The following is a 17,900-nucleotide window of genomic DNA, read 5'->3' as shown; positions in this document are numbered from 1 at the left end:
ATAGATTTTTATTGATTTCAGAGAGGAAGGGAGAGGGGAGAGATAGAAACATTAATGATGAGAGCATCATTGACCAGCTGCCTCCTGCACGCACCCTATTGGGGATCGAGCCCACAACCGGGGCATGCGCCCTTGACTGGAATCGAACCCGGGACCCTTCAGTCCGCAGGCAGACGCTCTATCCCAGCGGTTCTCAACCTGTGGGTCACAACCCCTTTGGCGGTCGGACGACCCTTTCACAGGGGTCCCCTAAGACCAGCCTGCATATCAGATATTTACATGACGATTCATCACAGTAGCAACATGACAGTTATGAAGTAGCCACGAAAACAATTTTATGGCTGGGTCACAACACGAGGAACTGTATTTAAAGGGCCAGAAGGTTGAGAACCACTGCTCGATAGAGCCAAACTGGCTAGGGCCCCTTTGTTTTGTGGTTCCTCAGAAGACGTTTCTGCTGACCTATTTTACTTAAGTCTCGCAGTAACCACCTGGCAGGTGCTCCATCAGTTACACAGATGAGGCCCAGCGAGGTTGTGGGGTTTGTCCACCGCCACAGAGGCAGCAGGTGGCTCCGTTGTTTACAGTACCAGTTGCCAGTCTCTCAACACCACGGCCACCAAAGAGAACTGAGAGCTGTTAACCTTAAGATGTCATTCTAAATTTGAGATTTTGGAATTCCACTGTACTATCCTAGACAGAACCAGAGGGACTAGTTTTATTTATTTTTTATTGATTTCAGAGAGGAGTGGAGAGGGAGAGAGAGAAACATCAATGAGGAGAGAGAATCATTGACTGGCTGCCTCCTGCACACCCCCTACTGGGGATCGAGCCCGCAACCTGGGCATGTGCCCTTGACCGGGAATTGAACCGTGACCTCCTGGTTCATAGGTCCACGCTCAACCACTGAGCCAGGCCGTCAGGGCCAGAGGGCTCATTTTAAAGGGTCTGCTCCTCCCCCGGCTGTCAGCCCCGCCCCGGGCCCCAGTAGGTGCTCACTGAACTGCGAACGGAACTAGCTATGGAATGACTTCATCACGCAAAGTGCATTTTTACGAAATAACAACCAGCCAAACAACTGGCTCTTATGAGCAAGGAAGAAAATGAAGTCATTGTACCTTTTATTTTCTTACTGTCGGTAAAAGAGCCAAATGAACTTACCTTTTAAAATGATCGTCTTCATCTTGCTCTTTTCAAGCAAGCTTAAGAATGAGATTCCCGCCGAACCGGTTTGGCTCAGTGGATAGAGCGTCGGCCTGCGGACTCAAGGGTCCCGGGTTCAAGGGCATGTACCCTGGTTGCGGGCACATCCCCAGTGGGGGGTGTACAGGAGGCAGCTGATCGATCTCTCTCATCGATGTTTCTAACTCTCTATCCCTCTCCCTTCTTCTCTGTAAAAAATCAATAAAATATATTAAAAAAAGAAAAGAAAAAAAAGAATGAGGTTCCTCCAGAAACTCTAGGCCAGTGGTTCTCAACCTTCTGGCCCTTTAAATACAGTTCCTCATGTTGTGACCCAACCATAAAATTATTTTCGTGGCTACTTCATAACTGTCATGTTGCTGTTATGAATCGTCATGTAAATATCTGATATGCAGGCTGGTCTTAGGCGGGTCTCAACCCACAGGTTGAGAACTGCTGCTCTAGGCTTAGCCAGTTAATTGGATCACAGCCAAGTCACTATGATGGCAACAAGACTACTAGAATTTACAGGGTTGGAAAGGTGACTTCCCATCTAAGGTACTTTGTAGGAGCTTAACTCGTGGTATAATTCTTCACACCTCCTATTCCCTCCCCTTTTACATCTAGCCCATCATTAGGTCTGCTTAGCGCTGTCTCAAGGGTAATTCTCGAACCCAACACCTTTTCTTTTTATTCCCTAATCCTCATCCGAGGATATTTTTTTTCATTGATTTTTAGGGAGAGTGGAAGAGAGAGGGAAAGACAGACAGAAACATCGACGTGAAAAACACATCCATTGGTTGCCTCCTGCACAAACCCTGCCCACGGTCTGGGCGAGGGGTGGGGATGGGGGTGGGGCTGCAACCGAGGTCCGTGCCCTTGACTGGAATGGAACCCGGGACCCTTCGGCCGGCAGGCCAACGCCCTATCCACTGAGCCAGGCCAGCTAGGGTGCGATTACTGTTTTTATTGTCAGAAGTTCCAGTAAGAGTCTGGAGGGGAAATGCCTTGTGTGACCCTGGAGGTTCATTTACTGATCTGCAGCGGTGAATATTGTCTCTTTCCCTAAAACTCAAGTGAACCGGGAGAGAGTTTTGGGACAGCCTCACAATGGGTTTGGCAGGGAGCCCGGCGCACCATCCAGTTAACACACTCAGGGCCACGGGAGCAGGAACGGATCCAGCAGCCAGGCAACGCCCTTCCCACCGCGGCCTCGGGACTCCCATCCCCTGGCCAGGCAGGTGCCCTGCGCTTCCTCACCGAAGGGTCTGGAGGCTGCTCTGTGGAGACTTTGATTGTAAAGAGTTGACTCTACTGGAGGTGAATTGTAAAGGGTGTCCCAAAATTCACGCAAGAAGTAATTTTGATAGAAAACACAGGTGTATAATAAAAAATTGTAAATTTTTTGATTCATAAAGCATACAGTATAGGGTTATGTACGGAATAGCATATCGGGTAAATGGCCTCCACGGCACAAAAAACTGGATTATCATGTCGCCATAGCCAGCACCATTAACTGTTATTTCCTGAGCAGCCGCATTTTGGTCATGGAAAATTTCAACAAAAGAGTGCATATGTGCCAGCAAAGCCGTGGAGGCCACTTACCCGATATGCTATTCCATACATAACCCTATACTGTATACTTTATGAACCAATAAAAAATTTACAGTTTTTAATGATAAATCTGTGTTTTCTATCAAGATTACTTCTGGCGTGAATTTTGGGACACCCTTTATAAGCTTTTTCCTTTATGGAAACCTGTAAGAAACACCTCACAAATGATCAGGTAGATGCTCAGCCTCACATCTCCGCATTTTGGAGAAATGCTTTGTGGAAGCTTTAAGGGTTTTGACAGTCGCGAGACCAGGACTGTAGAATGTTTATTGAGCTCTCACAATGCGACGGGTGCCACACGCAACATGAGACACAGGACCTGCCCGGCGGGCTTACGCTCTAAGGACGTGACTGTTTCCTGCTGCCGCTGGGAGTGTGCTGTTGGGGACAGTGAGGTATTAGCCGCACTGTTGGTGCAGGAGAGGAGCCTACGGCCTCACCGCCTGCGGGTTTCCTCCGCAGCTGGGCATGACCCCTCGTATTACCCATTCTCTCCACGATGGTTGGCACGTCCCCAATTTGGTGATCTTTGTGGTGCGTACAGTGCAAGCGTCTATAAAGACAGAGACACCAAACCCACGTTTTAGAAAATCAGGGTTTGAATCTGGCCTCAGGTACAAAGTTTGGTTATGTATTCAGACAGTTACTGAAAATAGGCTCTTGGGAAACACAGTGCCGGGGGCCGAGCTCCGGTTCCGGGTCCCAGAATGTCCACAGCAGCAGCCCCGCACATGCCCTGGGCTCTCAGGGTCTCCTGGCTTCAGAGCCCAGAGATGAATGAAACCCAGCTGACCACTTGCTGGGTTCGGCCTGGAGTCTGCGCTGGGGAGGTGTGTGTGGGGCAGAGCCCAATCAGGGCCTCACGGGTCACAATGCAGGGGTGTCCTTGACAAGGAGAGTTGAACCAGAGGCCCTCAGAATGTAGCGGGAATTCGTGACGACGTCCCTGATACAGACCCATACACACGCTGCTGAAGGAAGCTGGTCCTTTTCTTATGCATAAGGTCCAGGGCTCAGTAACACCTTTATCCGTTAGCCACTGGGCAGAAGAAACAGATTTCATAGGGAAGGAAAGAGAAGACAACGTACCTTTATTTAAAGCAGGTTAGTTTTCATTGTCGCTTCCGCGCCTTCTTTCGAGTGTAACGTCTTTTGTCTCTTCGCTTTGATCCTGATGAATCATCCACCACTTACTACATTCAGACTCCCAGCTCTTTATCCACGTGCACCTTGCATTTCAGTGAGATATGAAACTGAAATGCAGACTCCACGACTGCCTTTTGTAATGATACCGGGATCCCGAGGAAATCTCACAGAAGCCCTTTTCTAACAGTTTTCCCCTGTTCTTATGAAAAGCATCAACAAAAGACGGCCCAGCACATTCTGCTGTGTGTTCTGACCAAGCACAGGGGTACAAGCGGGAAGTGCTGGCCTTTCCATTCTGTACAGTTGGATTTGAAAAGGTGGCCTGCGCGCACCCCTTACCCCTACCCCACCCCATGCTGGTAACAACCCCAGCTCGCAAAACAAACCCTGGCGTTTTTTAAGTTGCATGAGAAACAAATACACGAATAAATAAACCAGCAAAAAATACATAATCAAGGGCTTTGAGCTTTTTGCTCCAGGGAACAGGTAAAAGACTGATACAGGAAACCGAGGTCCCAGTGCTGCTTTTTAAATAGTTACGTCAAAAAATCTTTTTGGTTTCTCAATTCCGTACTTTTTCTTTTTTTTCTTGGTTAATCCTCACTTGAGGATATCTTCCCATTGATTTTTAGAGAGAGGGAGAGAAAGAGAAACATCAATATGAGAGACACATCGATTGGTTGTTTCCTGCACGCCTCCCCGACCAGGGCAGGGGAACCTGCAACCAAGGTATGTGCCCTTGGCCGGAATCGAACCCAGGACTCTTCAGTCCGTGGGCCGACGCTCTATCCACTGAGCCAAACCGGCGAGGGCTGTACTTTATTTATATGGGAACACTTTTTTTTTTTTTTAAATTTATTTTTATTTTTTATTTTTTTTAAAAAATATATTTTATTGATTTTTTACAGAGAGGAAGGGAGAGAGATAGAGAGTTAGAAACATGGATGAGAGAGAAACATCGATCAGCTGCCTCCTGCACATCTCCCACTGGGGATGTGCCCGCAACCCAGGTACATGCCCTTGACCGGAATCGAACCCGGGACCCTTCAGTCCGCAGGCCGACGCTCTATCCACTGAGCCAAACCCGTTTCGGCGGGAACACTTTTTGTGAGCCACGACTGAGTCTCATGATAGGATCCTCAGGATGCAAATCAGAAAGCAAAAACAAGTCACCTGAGATTTTATTCCGATTTTTTCTGTTACACTGACCGGCTGATGTTTGTTAGTGATGGGGCCCTGGATGGGTCATACAACAGCTGGTATGCTAAAGCCACGCTCAAGAAGGTACACTTTATTTGAACAGTTCCGTCCAGACCGGCCCTACACTCAGTGACATATTCAAGAGTACGGATTGGTCAAAAGCACTAGTCCTTTAGGGCATAGAACAGGAGTGGGCAAACTTTCTGACTCGAGGGCCACCATGGGTTCTTCAACTGGACCGGAGGGCCGGAACAAAAGCATGGATGGAGTGTTTGTGTGAACTAATATCAATTCAAAGTAGACATCATTACATAAAAGGGTACGGTCTTTTTTTTCCAATCGTTTTATTCATTTCAAGCGGGCCGGATCCGGCCCGCGGGCCGTAGTTTGCCCACGGCTGGCATAGAGACATGGTCTGAAGGAATGAGTCAGCACTCGTCGGGCATCCAGCTGGTCACAGAATTCATGCTTACCCCTTTGCTTTCACGCCACAGGCTCAGTTTTCTCACATCGGTGCTTCTCTTCACGCGAGAACCGCTTACATCCACCGAGTCCCCGAGGAAGCCAAGATCCTCTTTCTAGCGTTCAACCTAGCCTACGGAGCCCTTCCTCAGCTCCTGGCCTATCGCTGCATCTACAAGCCGGAGTTCTTCCTCAAAGCAAAGGCAGAGGAGAAGGCTGAATGAAAACATGACTTCCTGTGGCTCTTGTCGAGATGGCGGGATTCTGATTCCCGGGTCCTGGGGTTTCGTCTCATTCCACTCCCTTCCCCTACACCAACGCTGTTCTGCACTGAGTATGTGAGCTACCTATGGGACTGCGTGGGTCAATTTCTTTTTTATTTTTATTTTTCTTTGAAGGAAAGCTGAAGTTGTTGAGAGAAACAGTTTGTTTAAAGAAATTTATTCAAAAATTTATTGTGAGGAAACTTGACCGTCTCAATGATCTGTTTGCGCATACTGAGTATATGTGTGAAAAATGACTATTTAGCTCCTACAACAGTGAGCATGGAAACAAAACTACTCAAAAGTGAATATGCTTTATGCGTATTAAAGATTCAAAAAAGCAAACTGAGATTTGAGAAATATTTTTGCATATAAGATGTCTATGCTTCATTATCAACATCAATATACAAGGCAAGTTACCAGAGTATTTTACAATGTTATTTGAAAAATGTTTTCCCAGGGGAAGTATCTTATTTACTGTTGTTTTAAAAACTGCTTTTACTAAAATGTTTTTGTGAGTTTAAACAGCTAAGGAGGGATCGATAACTTTATTATTATCCTTAAGGGAATACTTGTTTTACTGGTGAAAGGAGAGATTTCTATTGTATTTCTGTGTATATTTTTAATAAAATTATTTTTGACCTTTCATGATGACAAATCTTATTTAATGTGAAACATTTTTTTCATACAGTTTTGTAGTTTATTTTAAAAATCTGTCATTTATATGCTCCAATTTAAAATGCCACCTACATTCTCCTTATGCTTTAGTGTCAGCAATGAAGAGGTCGTGTGATGAATCAAACTTCATTAATTTTAAACTCAATTAAAATACTCAAAATTAAAAAGACCTTTAAAGAAAAAGAACTGGATTGTCATTTCTACTCTCTTTTCTTTTTTTTTTAATCCTCACCGGAGGATATTTTTCCTTTGATTTTTAGAGAGAGAAACATTGAAATGAGAGAGACACATTGATTGGTTGCCTCCTGCATGCCCTGACCAGGGCTGGGGAGGAGCCCGCAACCAAGGTACGTGCCCTTAACAGGATCGAACCCGGGACCCTTCAGTCTGCAGGCCAACACCCTGTCCCCTGAGCCAAACCAGTGAGGGCATTTCCTACTATCTTTTAATGAATGTTCACATGTGGAACTGTGAGTGAGAACAGTATGAGAAAGAAAAGTATTTGCTGAATGAGAGAACCCACAGCACATCTGCCTCCTCAGAGCCCGAGGTGGGCAGGCGGGGATTTCCGAGCCTCGGCTGCCATGGTCACCATCACCATCACCATCATGAATGGCCCTGGGTTAGTGGTCGGCAAACTCATTAGTCAACTGAGCCAAATATCAACAGTACAATGATTGACATTTCTTTTGAGAGCCAAATTTTTTAAACTTAAACTATATAGGTAGGTACATTGTTATGAACTGAATTAGGGTCCTCCTAAGCCGGCCTTTCTAAAAACGTCCCCAATCTGAGGGTCGACCTCAGCAAACGTACCCCCACTTCTTCAAAATAGACTCGCTCAGGCCGAAAACCGACTTCTGCACACGGGCCACGAAGTTTCAATCGCCCTGTACGTGCGCGCCCGCACGTGGTATTTTGTGGAAGAGCCGCACTCAAGGGGCCAGAGAGCCGCATGTGGCTCGCGAGCCGTGGCTTGCCGACCACTGCCCTGGGCCTTTACAGCTTCTCACATTCTGTCTTCATGTCACTGATTAGCTCTTCGCCAGAATAAGAAAAGTAGAAGAAAACGGGGTCCAGATAAAAACCCGGACGAGGTCAAGTGTCTGAGCTTAGGGCCCAGTGAGCTGGTAAATATCTTAGATGTATAAGCAACCACAGGCCATTCCTTCCCCTCCCCCCAGTGTTTACAAAAAACCCCTACAGCCCGGAGAGAGTATGAAAATAAGACCTCACCTGCACTGGTTCTATTGCCAACTTGCTGTCAACAAACTTCGCTTTAATATGTGAATCACATCAATACCTCACATTACATTTATGAAGCCAAGTTACACCAACGTAGTGGTTTACAACCTTAAACCTTACTCCCAGGACACATTCCAATAAATTTATTCTGTAAAAACAATACATTTTTTTTTCTTCTTTTTTTTCTTTTCTTTTTTTTTTTTTACAGTAAACTTTTCAACTACAAACCTCGAGTACGCGAAATATGTTTCAAAGACGAGCATAACAGGATTTTGAGGAAACCCAAACTGACTAGATGTGTCCTCACGATATAGGCTGGCATAAAAATAAATAAAACTCTCTATGATCACACAACAGCAACGCGAATGTACACATAAGAATGGTGTGCGGATGGAGAGTAGCTATTCTAATTCTAGTCCCGAAAGAAAACGAGTTCTTTTAAAAAGTCTGTATTTAAAAGTCGATGCTCTGTCTGGCTTCCCATTGGACTGCTGCGGATGTCCGGCTTCAAGCTCCCACCTCTGGTGACCCGCTCCAATGGTCTTGGCAGTGGGGGGGAAGAAAGTGTGGCCTCTATTTTGGGGTTAACACAAAAAGACGCACTGACCTCACATACAGAAACTGGGTGTGTGTGCCTAACAGCGTGAGTCTGGAGAAGTAGAAGTTGTCAATGGGCTATTTCTAATACGGAATAGATATCTTACAATACGGTTAACCTTTACACCTGGCCTCGAAGATGAAGAACCATTTCGTTTCATCTTCAACATGCCAGCCTTTACGTATCTAGGAACTGGCTCCCGGGTCCTGTCACCCAGAGGAGATACATATCAGCTTTGAGTGGTCATTTTAAAGAAATGCACATGTATATTGAACTGAGTGTGCGGTGGAGGCGGGGATGAGGCAGGAGGCTCCAGAACGTCGCTGCCTTGATAAAAGGATCCTAGACGTGTGTAAGTCTGTGCAAACATCTTGATAACCCTCAGCGGTGAAGGGCAGCTTCATGCAACCAAGTAACAAGAAATCATATCAGTAACTTTAAAAAAGGCTAAAATGTCTTTTTTTTTTTTTTATCTCTTTCTTTCTCTAAACACAAACAGAGAGGAATGTGAATCAAGGACATACAAACTGGGTTCAGTCAATGACAACAAGGACCGGGTGGGTTCGTAGCAAATCCGGGAACAGGAGACAACCAAGCGCGCAACCTTCCTGTGGTTTCCCAAATACGCAGCGTTCACCACGGTGGTTAGGTCTGTGAGAGAAGAGAGAAGACGAGCCTTTAGGAGACGGAGGAAATCAGCAACAGGAGCTTCTGCACCGGCGGAGCGTGCAGCTGGGCCTGCAGCGGTTCCCACCGGCACCGCGGCACTGACCGCACTTAGCAAGCACAGCCCGGGGGTCTGCTTCCTACCCGTCAGTGCAAAAAGCCAAGGGAACGACTAGGGTTTTTTTTGTTTTTTTTTTTTAATATATTTTATTGATTTTTTACAGCGAGGAAGGGAGAGAGATAGAGAGCTAGAATCATCAACGAGAGAGACATCGATCAGCTGCCTCCTGCACATCTCCTACTGGGGATGTGCCTGCAACCCAGGTACATGCCCTTGACCGGAACCGAACCTGGGACCTTTCAGTCGGCAGGCTGACGCTCTATCCACTGAGCCAAACCGGTTTCGGCTGTTTTTGTTTTTTAAAAATATATTTTTATTGATTTCAGAGAGGAAGGGAGAGGGAGAGATGGAAACATCAATGAGGAGAGAGAATCATGGATCGGCTGCCTCCTGCGCGCCCCCTACCGGGGATCGAGCCCACAGCCCAGGCACGTGCCCCGACGGGCATCGAACCGTGACCTCCTGGTTCGTAAGTGGATGCTCAATCACTGAGCCACAAAACATTTTTTTAAAAAAGGCAAACTGCTTTAAAATTTAAAAAGCATTTGGAGTGTATGCAAATTATTCTGTGTAATATTTACAACTTAATTACTTTGACATCGGACTTGCCGAAAAACTAGAGTTGGCAAAATCAAGGTGGACAGAAAGAAAGTCCCACTTTCTTTCAGAATTCAGGTGGCACGTGTGACAAAGAGGAGAGTCTCCGGGTGGGGCCCACTTTAAACGGTGCCAGGCCCCACGTCCCCACAGCGATCCTGTCTTTGTTTTCTCCATCACTGACCCAAAAATACCAAAGCCCCTCGTACGCTCTCATGGGACGAGTGCAAGAGGGAACCCAGGCCCCAAATGTTTATTCTAAAACAGCCTGCTGCAGGCCTTCACTTCACCGAGTAGAGGGATGTTTGGAAGCACGCAAGGCTCACGCGTGAGAGTGTTTTCACGCTCAAACCCAGTATCTACACGGGACTGTACGTGACGCCGTACGTGAGTCAGGCCAGAGCCTTCGAAGAGGAAGCTGCTAAACCCGGCATCCCCTCGAGCGGCAAAAATACACTTCTCAGCCTCCGTTTCTACCAAATTGGGAAAGCCCGTCTTAAAACCAACCAACAAACAAACCCCGTTTAAAATCTGTGCTCCAGCCCGGCTGGTGTGGCCCAGTGGTTGAGCATCGACCTATGAACCAGGAGGTTATGGGTCAATTCCCAGTCAGGGCACATGCCCAGGTTGCGGGCTCCAACCCCAGTGGGGCGTGCAGGAGGCAGCCGATCCATGATTCTCTCATCATTGATGTTTCTATCTTTCTCTCCCTCTCCTTTCTTCTTTCTGAAATCAATAAAAATATATTTTAAAAAATAAAATAAACAAAATCTGTGGCCTGCCCTCGCCGGTTTGGCTCAGTGGACGGAAGGATCCCGGGTTCAATTCCGGTCAAGGGCACCTACCTAGGTTGCAGGCTCTTCCCCGGCCTGGGCCCTGGTCAGGGCACATGCAGGAGGCAACTAATCGATGTGTTTCTCTCACATCGATATTTCTGTCTGTCTTTCCCTCTCTCTAAAATCAACAGAAAAATATCTTCAGGTGAGGATTAAATAAATAAATAAAATCTGCGAACTAACTTGCAAAATGCAATGCCCGATGACTCCACACTATTCCCAAATAAAAGCACGAGATACAAGATTATACAGCCTTTGAAGGCTTTCCCTCCCTTGTGAAGGAGGAAGACACCCATTTAAACAATAAAAAAAAAACCCCTGTTAACCAACCACAGAAACTTCTTTAGTAATGTCTTTTTAAAAAGATTAATGTGACAGGCAGTAGTTCCTATGCCCACATTGGTAGGAAATTCATAGCAACAACTAAGCAATCCATATCGAAGAATCGTTCAGAACAGATGGTCCCACGGCAGCCGCACGGCAGCCTCAATAAATCATTCCTGCCCCCCACACAGTGAAGGCGGCACCAAAATGTGACCATCACTTTAATGACATGCTTTTTTTTGGGGGGGGGTGTCTTTAAACAAGGTAGCAGGTGGGACACAAGGAATCGAATGTGTCAGGTACTCAAGCCTTCATTCAGTGAGGCTACAGGCAAAGGGAACACAGAGGACTATGTAATGGAGAGAGGTGTGGAGAATAAAGACAAGCAGGGGCGGAGCGGAGCTGAGGTGGACGAGAGAAACCAAGGAACAGCTAGAACCCTACCCACGGGGAATTATGGGAACTGGATGGAGGAGGGACAGAGCTGAGAGGGAAACAGTACAAACAAGAACAGGCAAGAGCTAAGCTGGCACCGGAATTTAACTAACAGACGAGTAACGGTCGGATATTTCAGGGGTTGATGTTTTTAAACCATTTGCCACTGTTCAGTCTTCGCAGAGAACAGGCTCATGGAAAATGGCCAGGGGCAAAGTTCGCCTTCACTAACACCTTGGCAAAGGTGTTCTTGCCTGTGACTTTGAAGTTAACAAAAGTAAACAAGACTCAAAGTGGACAAGTTTTCCTGTTGGGTCCTTTAAAAAAATCAGCATTCATATCCTGTTTGAATATTTAAATATGTAAAGCCCCCACGGGCACATAAATGACGACTGCTTCTAGGACAGAAGCAGCAGTAGGAAACCCCCTATTTTGAACATGCCGTTTATTTTTATTTATTTATTTTTTATTGATTTTTTTACAGAGAGGAAGGGAGAGAGACAGAGAGCCAGAAACATCAATGAGAGAGAAACACCGATCAGCTGCCTCCTGCACACCTCCCACCGGGGACGTGCCCGCAACCCAGGCACATGCCCCCGACTGGAATCGAACCCGGGACCCTCCCAGTCCGCAGGCCGACGCTCTATCCACTGAGCCAAACCGGCCTCGGCCCGCTTATCTTATAATTAAAGAAATGCAACTGTCAGATGTGGAGGTGGCATTTCATAATTTCAATATTTCACGCCTGACTTTAAAAGGCTTTCAAGTTGCTTAAGTTAGTTTAGAAAAGGATAAACTGTTGGTAGAGTTCCAAGCTGACAGGCAGGTGCAATTCCCACCTGGCTGGCCTGTTCGCAGTCGAGCAGCTGCTCTTACCCAGGAGCTGTCAGTGGAGGGGTATATGGACCGACCGACCGACTGGGCTGAGAGTACTTCCTCATTTACTAAGACAACGTCTAATGCTGAGATACGAGTCCTGACTCTGCAGCCAAGTGTCTTCTAAGTAAATATGAGCTGAGAGAACCGCGTGCGCCTCCTTACCCCTTCGCTGGTTTTCTGCAAGTCTGAAGCTGTGTTTCTCGTGTCATTGCCGGCGTCTCCACCCTCCGAGCTGCTTTTGTTTTCCTCTTCTTTGCAGTCCTTGTCGTCGTCATCCCCCGGAGACTTCCGGGACTGTTTAGAGGATTTCTAAATGTTTAGAGAAGTTAAAAATTATAGCCAAGTAGAAACCCAAACGCACAAGTGTAAGAGGTGCAGAAGGGGCCGACCTACACCTGCCCTTTCTGGCTTGACACAGGACGTAAGTCCACAACACGCAGGGTGCCAGGGCCGGGCTAGTGACCTTGGGCCAGTCACTTCACCTCTCTGGGCCTCAGCTGAACCAGCTGCAAAAGAAGCAGAGGTAGCACCACTGGTGTGGCTCAGGGGTTGAGTGTCAACCTATAAACCCAGAGGTCACGGTTCTATTCTGGTCAAGGCATATGCCTGGGTTGTGTGCTCAGTTCCCAGAAGGGGGCGTGCAGGAGGCAGCCGATCAATGATTCTCTCTCATCATTGATGTTTCTCTCTCTCTCTCTTCCTCTCCTTTCTTCTCTGAAATCAATAAAAATATATTTTAAAAAAAGAAGTACACGTGGACTAGATGTCCTTTTTCTTTTAGTCCTGTCCAGCAGTGAGATGTTGAAAGCAGAAAACAGAGATTCACCCACCCAGAACACTGTCAATGAGAAAGCACAGCTGGGCGGGCGGGCACCACCTGGGGAAGGCTACAGAGCTAGAAGGCACCCTGGAGGGCGGGGAAAATTCTGATTATCCTGTTATTTGCAAACTTTATCCCCATCAAAATAAATATCATGGTTTTCATTAATTGGTGCATGGGAAATAATATGCATTTATTCCATTTTACCTGTATGCAAGTTGGGTGGATTTTATAGGCCATAAAATACAATGTTTACAGTCTGATAAACTCTTGGCACTTGATTTTAAGGCATTTCCTAAGCATTTCCAGTCACAGTGGTTACCAGAATCTCTGGGAAGTAATTTATCCAAATATTCAATCACCTGACAGACCAACTGGACCAATCTTTGTTCTTCAAAGGTCTGTTTGTCTTGGTTTCAGGTTCTAAAAGGTGAACAGTTTTCACAATCTCATGGTTTTTCTTTCCCCCTTTTTTTTTTTAAAAAAATATGTTTTTATTTATTTCAGAGAGGAAGAGAGAAGGAGAGAAATATTGATGGGAGAGAGTGACACATCGATTGGTTGCCTCCCACACAAGCCTTGACCAGGGCTGGGGACCTGACCTGCAACTGAGGTGACATGCCCTTGACCGGAATTGAACTCGGGACCCTTCATTCCGAGGGCCAATGCTCTATCTACTAAGCTGATCCATGATAAAAAAAAAAAAAAGAAAAAAGAAAAAAGAAAAAAAAGAAAAAAGAAAAAGAATATTGTATCATTAACACACTGAGACGGTCCTGCATTGTTTGGATCCTCCTATGTCCCTAAATTCTCCAGCTCTCACCTGGAGGCTATTGGAGGACACACACCTATCCTACGTCTGTGACTGAAGAACAGTCCTCCTCTCGCTGAGAAGGTGGTATTTTCGGGGTCCAACCGGCCCCCTGAGTCTACAGCCAGTTGCCCTCACCTGAGGTTACCTGTCTGATTCCCTTCTGCTCTACTGTCTCTAAGGCAGAGGCCCCACAGAGCGAGCACACATCCGTGTGCCCGAAGAAGGAAGCAAAAAGAACCTAAAGCCAAACCGGTTTGGCTCAGTGGATAGAGCGTCGGCCTGCGGACTCAAGGGTCCCGGGTTCGATTCCGGTCAAGGGCATGCACCTTGGTTGCGGGCACGTCCCCACTGGGGGGCGTGCAGGAGGCAGCTGATCGATCTCTCTCATCGATGTTTCTAACTCTCTATCCCTCTCCCTTCTTCTCTGTAAAAAATCAATAAAATATATATATAAAAAGAACCTAAAACTTTCAGTGACTGCACAGAACATGAATAACAACCTTTGAAGTGTAGGACTTTTTCCGTTTGGAGCCAGCCTTTTCATTCTTCCTTTTGCCTTTTCCATCTTCTTCGACTCTGTCCCCTTCTTCCTCGCTGCTCGCATCGGCGGTGTTGCCGCCTTCCCCCTCAGTTTCTGAAGAGCTCTGCTGTTGAATTGCCTGACAGATAAAACATTAGCCCGTTACACTTCTGAAAAACGAGCCAGGAACACAGACGGTGAAAAGAATCGCTCTATTTTAATGTGAAAGGGTTCAGCTTACGCTTAACGATTTTCACAATAAGGGGCTGCCAGCCTCGATTTCCCTGACTCGAACCCTCTTGGGTAACAGAATTATATTTAACCCCAAATGCTCCCGAAACCAAAACAGAAGCCTGGCTTCAAACGGAGGGAGGGTAACTTTTAGGACGAAGGCCATATAAGGAAGACCCAAAAGGGAGACGAAAAACCGAGGAGATGAGCTACAGCAGGTGACAAGGAAGCACGCACTGACCTGGTATCCGGTGAACTTCACCCCGGGGTTATTTTCTATTTCCCACAATCCTTCATTGAACCCTTTCCGTTTGTTGGACTTTCCGAACTTGTCTTTGTATTCTTTATATGGGAAAAGATCTTTTGGACCAAGAAATGCACTGTAGAGACACATTAGAAATGGAATTGATACTCTGACCTTCACAGGTAAGGCATCTTAAAAAAGATACGTATATATATTTATTGATATCAGAGAGGAATGGAGAGGGAGTGAGGGAGGGGGTAGAGGGGTTAGAGAGAGAGAGAGAGAGAGAGAGAGAGAGAGAGGGAGAGGAACATCAATTATAACGGAGAATCTTTGATCGGCTGCCTCCCGTACACCCCACACTGGGGATCAAGCCCACAACCCAAGCATGTGCCCTGATTGGGAATTGAACCTTGACCTCCAAGTTCTTAGGTTGATGCTCAACCACTGAGCTACACCGGCAGGGCCAAATGTAAAGTATTTTTAATATCAATATCTACTAAGGTGCCAGAGTATATTTTAGTAAACAAATTAAAAATAGCTCAATCCTTAGAGCATCGTCTTGATATAATAAGGTTGTGGATTTGATCCCTGGTCAGGACATATACAAGAATCAGCCAGTGAATGTATAAAATAACTGAACAACAAATTGATATCTCTCTCTCTCTCTCTCTCTCTCTCAAATCAATACATAGAAATTTTAAAAAGTATATAAATTAAATAAATGAATAAATAAATCCTCTGAGTTAGGCACCTATCACAGATGTTTTATAGACATGCTTCAAGGCAGAAAAAAACAGATAGCTGGGTATACAAACTAGCAATCCTGGATTGTGCTACTTTCTTCTTCTTTTTTAAAAAATAAAATATATTTGTATTGATTTCAGAGAGGAAGGGAGAGGGAGAGAGAGATAGAAACATCAATGATGAGAGAGAATCACTGATCGGCTGCCTCCTGCACGCCCCCTACTGGGGATCGAGCCCACAACCCGGGCATGTGCCCTTAACCGGAATCGAACCTGGGGACCTTTCAGTCTGCAGGCCGAAAGATGCTCTATCCACTGAGCCACACCAGCCAGGGCTGGATTGTGCTACTTCCCAGCCATCTCTCTATGAAAGAAAACGTCAGTTGCATAGGCCACAGCGTCTATTAGATGAAAGCAAAACAAAAGAATATAACACTAACTTCCTGAATGAAACCCAACTATTTCTCACGTGAAGACGAGGAAGATATTTGTCTCCGGGGCCCTCTCGCGGCGAGCTCCCTTTCCAGGCCCGTATGCGGACGAAGCCAGAGTGGCAGGCGGCAGGCTAAGGCACAGCTCATCCTGCCCCTACTAACACCCAAGTGAGCATAAGGGTGGCCCTGAATTTGAAGACGTGTAAGATTTCGCAATAGTTTTCAGCTTCCCCCCACATTTGCCATTTCTACTCCACGTGTGCGTAATTCACCGTACACATGCTTAGTGTGTCAAGGCTGCCGACTGTCCCCACGTATCCATTCTCGTCTTTCTTTTATTAATGGGTTGATTACTCCTCCCGATTTCCCCCTCCCTCGAGCCTATGTTTTCCAGCTGCCCTAACAGCTGGGTGTGGCCACACCACCAACTTCTTGCCACTGGAATGGACGCAAGCGGAGGTGACACCTGCAACTTGCCTGCTGTTTCCTTACGAGAAGTTACTTGTTCTCTTCCTTCCCCCTTCCCTCTACCTGGAAGATGCACAGGTGCTGTTTAGCCAATTTGTTTGTTTTCTAATGAAAACTTTTTTATTTTTAAAGAAATAAGCAGCCCTAGCAGGTTTGGTTCAGAGCTTCAGCCTGCAGACGGAAGGGTCCCAGGTTCAATTCCGGTCAAGGGCACATGCTCGGGTTGTGGGCTCGATCCCCAGTAGGGGGCGTGCAGGAGGCAGCCGATCAATGATTCTCTCATAACTGATGTTTCTATCTCTCTCCCTCCCTCTCTGAAATCAATAAAAATATATGGCCGTCACTGGTTTGGCTCAGTGGATAGAGCTTCGGCCCGCGGACTCAAGGGTCCTGGGTTCGATTCCAGTCAAGGGCATGTACCTTGGTTGTGGGCATATCCCAAGTAGGGGGTGTGCAGGAGGCAGCTGATCGATGTTTCTCTCTCATCGATGTTTCTAACTCTCTATCCCTCTCCCTTCCTCTCTGTAAAAAATAAAAAAATAAAAAATCAATAAAATATATTTAAAAAAATAAATAAAAATATATGGAAAAAGAAATATGCAGACAAGGACAACACACCACAGGGAATGGCAAGACAGAGGAGCCTGGGTCCCTAGAACACAGCATTCTACCCACCTCGTTCTATCTGCCTATCTCTGGATTGTTTCAAAAGAAATAAACTTCTGTATCATTTAAAATACCTGTCTTTCGGGTTCTTTTATTCAACAGGTTAGCCTGTACTCTAACCAATACAAGTAGAAAACCTTAAAAAATTTGTGGTATGTGTGCTCTGGGGTCCCACAAATTGAGAGAGCCGTAGAGAACACAATTTTGCTCTGTGATAACTTACATTTATCACAGAGTGTAATATTACAGGAAGTATGAATGGGAAGTCTGTGAAGTAGGAATGGGAAACATTTCTCTGGACAGAAACAGGGAAGAGCTACAAAAGCAATGACTGGTGGCAAGAGGATCACCGTAGGACTTAGAAGTGTCCCACAGGGGAATTCTGGGTGATGCTCACATTTGGACAGAAACAAAGATGACATTTAAAAGGAAACTGTCTGAAAATCTTTACCTTAAGAAAAACACATTAAGGTTTGCAATTTTATATATAATTGATTATCATGATCTGCACAACATGTGAAATGTTATAGATCCTCTATGAACAATGCAGTCTGGCAGAGTCAAACCGGAGCTTTGAAATGTTAGGTCGGTTTGCTGACTTACGTTTCATGGGTGCCAAAAAAGAAGATAGGGTACTTGTTTGCTGGAGGTTTCACCGCTCCCTCTGGGAGTTCATCAATCTGTTAGAGAGAAATGTCAGTTATTAAATAG

The 17,900-nt window shown here is 46.0% G+C and overlaps 2 protein-coding genes across 5 annotated transcripts in view; one reads left to right on the top strand and one right to left on the bottom strand.

Annotated features, from left to right (window-relative positions):
• The window catches only part of TM6SF1 (transmembrane 6 superfamily member 1), a 31,107-nt gene extending 24,594 nt beyond the window's left edge, over positions 1 to 6,513 (top strand). For 3 of the 4 annotated variants that reach the window (XM_059678040.1, XM_059678039.1, XM_059678041.1), the window contains one exon: positions 5,637 to 6,513. In XM_059678040.1, the coding sequence (XP_059534023.1) occupies positions 5,637 to 5,828 (192 nt within the window). In that variant the 3' untranslated portion in view covers positions 5,829 to 6,513. The remainder of the gene's footprint in view (positions 1 to 5,636) is intronic. The other variant, XR_009450303.1, reaches the window with a different exon arrangement.
• Positions 6,514 to 7,790: 1,277 nt separating this feature from the next.
• The window catches only part of HDGFL3 (HDGF like 3), a 35,811-nt gene continuing 25,701 nt past the window's right edge, over positions 7,791 to 17,900 (bottom strand). Inside the window, exons 2-6 of the mRNA XM_059678042.1 lie at positions 17,793 to 17,869; positions 14,873 to 15,011; positions 14,381 to 14,539; positions 12,409 to 12,555; positions 7,791 to 9,039 (exon numbers count right to left, since the gene is read on the bottom strand). Of these exons, the coding sequence (XP_059534025.1) occupies positions 9,034 to 9,039; positions 12,409 to 12,555; positions 14,381 to 14,539; positions 14,873 to 15,011; positions 17,793 to 17,869 (528 nt within the window). The 3' untranslated portion in view covers positions 7,791 to 9,033. The remainder of the gene's footprint in view (positions 9,040 to 12,408; positions 12,556 to 14,380; positions 14,540 to 14,872; positions 15,012 to 17,792; positions 17,870 to 17,900) is intronic.

Source organism: Myotis daubentonii, chromosome 21, assembly GCF_963259705.1.
Source record: "Myotis daubentonii chromosome 21, mMyoDau2.1, whole genome shotgun sequence".
Classification (NCBI taxonomy): domain Eukaryota; kingdom Metazoa; phylum Chordata; class Mammalia; order Chiroptera; family Vespertilionidae; genus Myotis; species Myotis daubentonii.
Note: the sequence above shows the minus strand (reverse complement) of the source record. Positions and strands in the feature narration are given on the sequence as shown.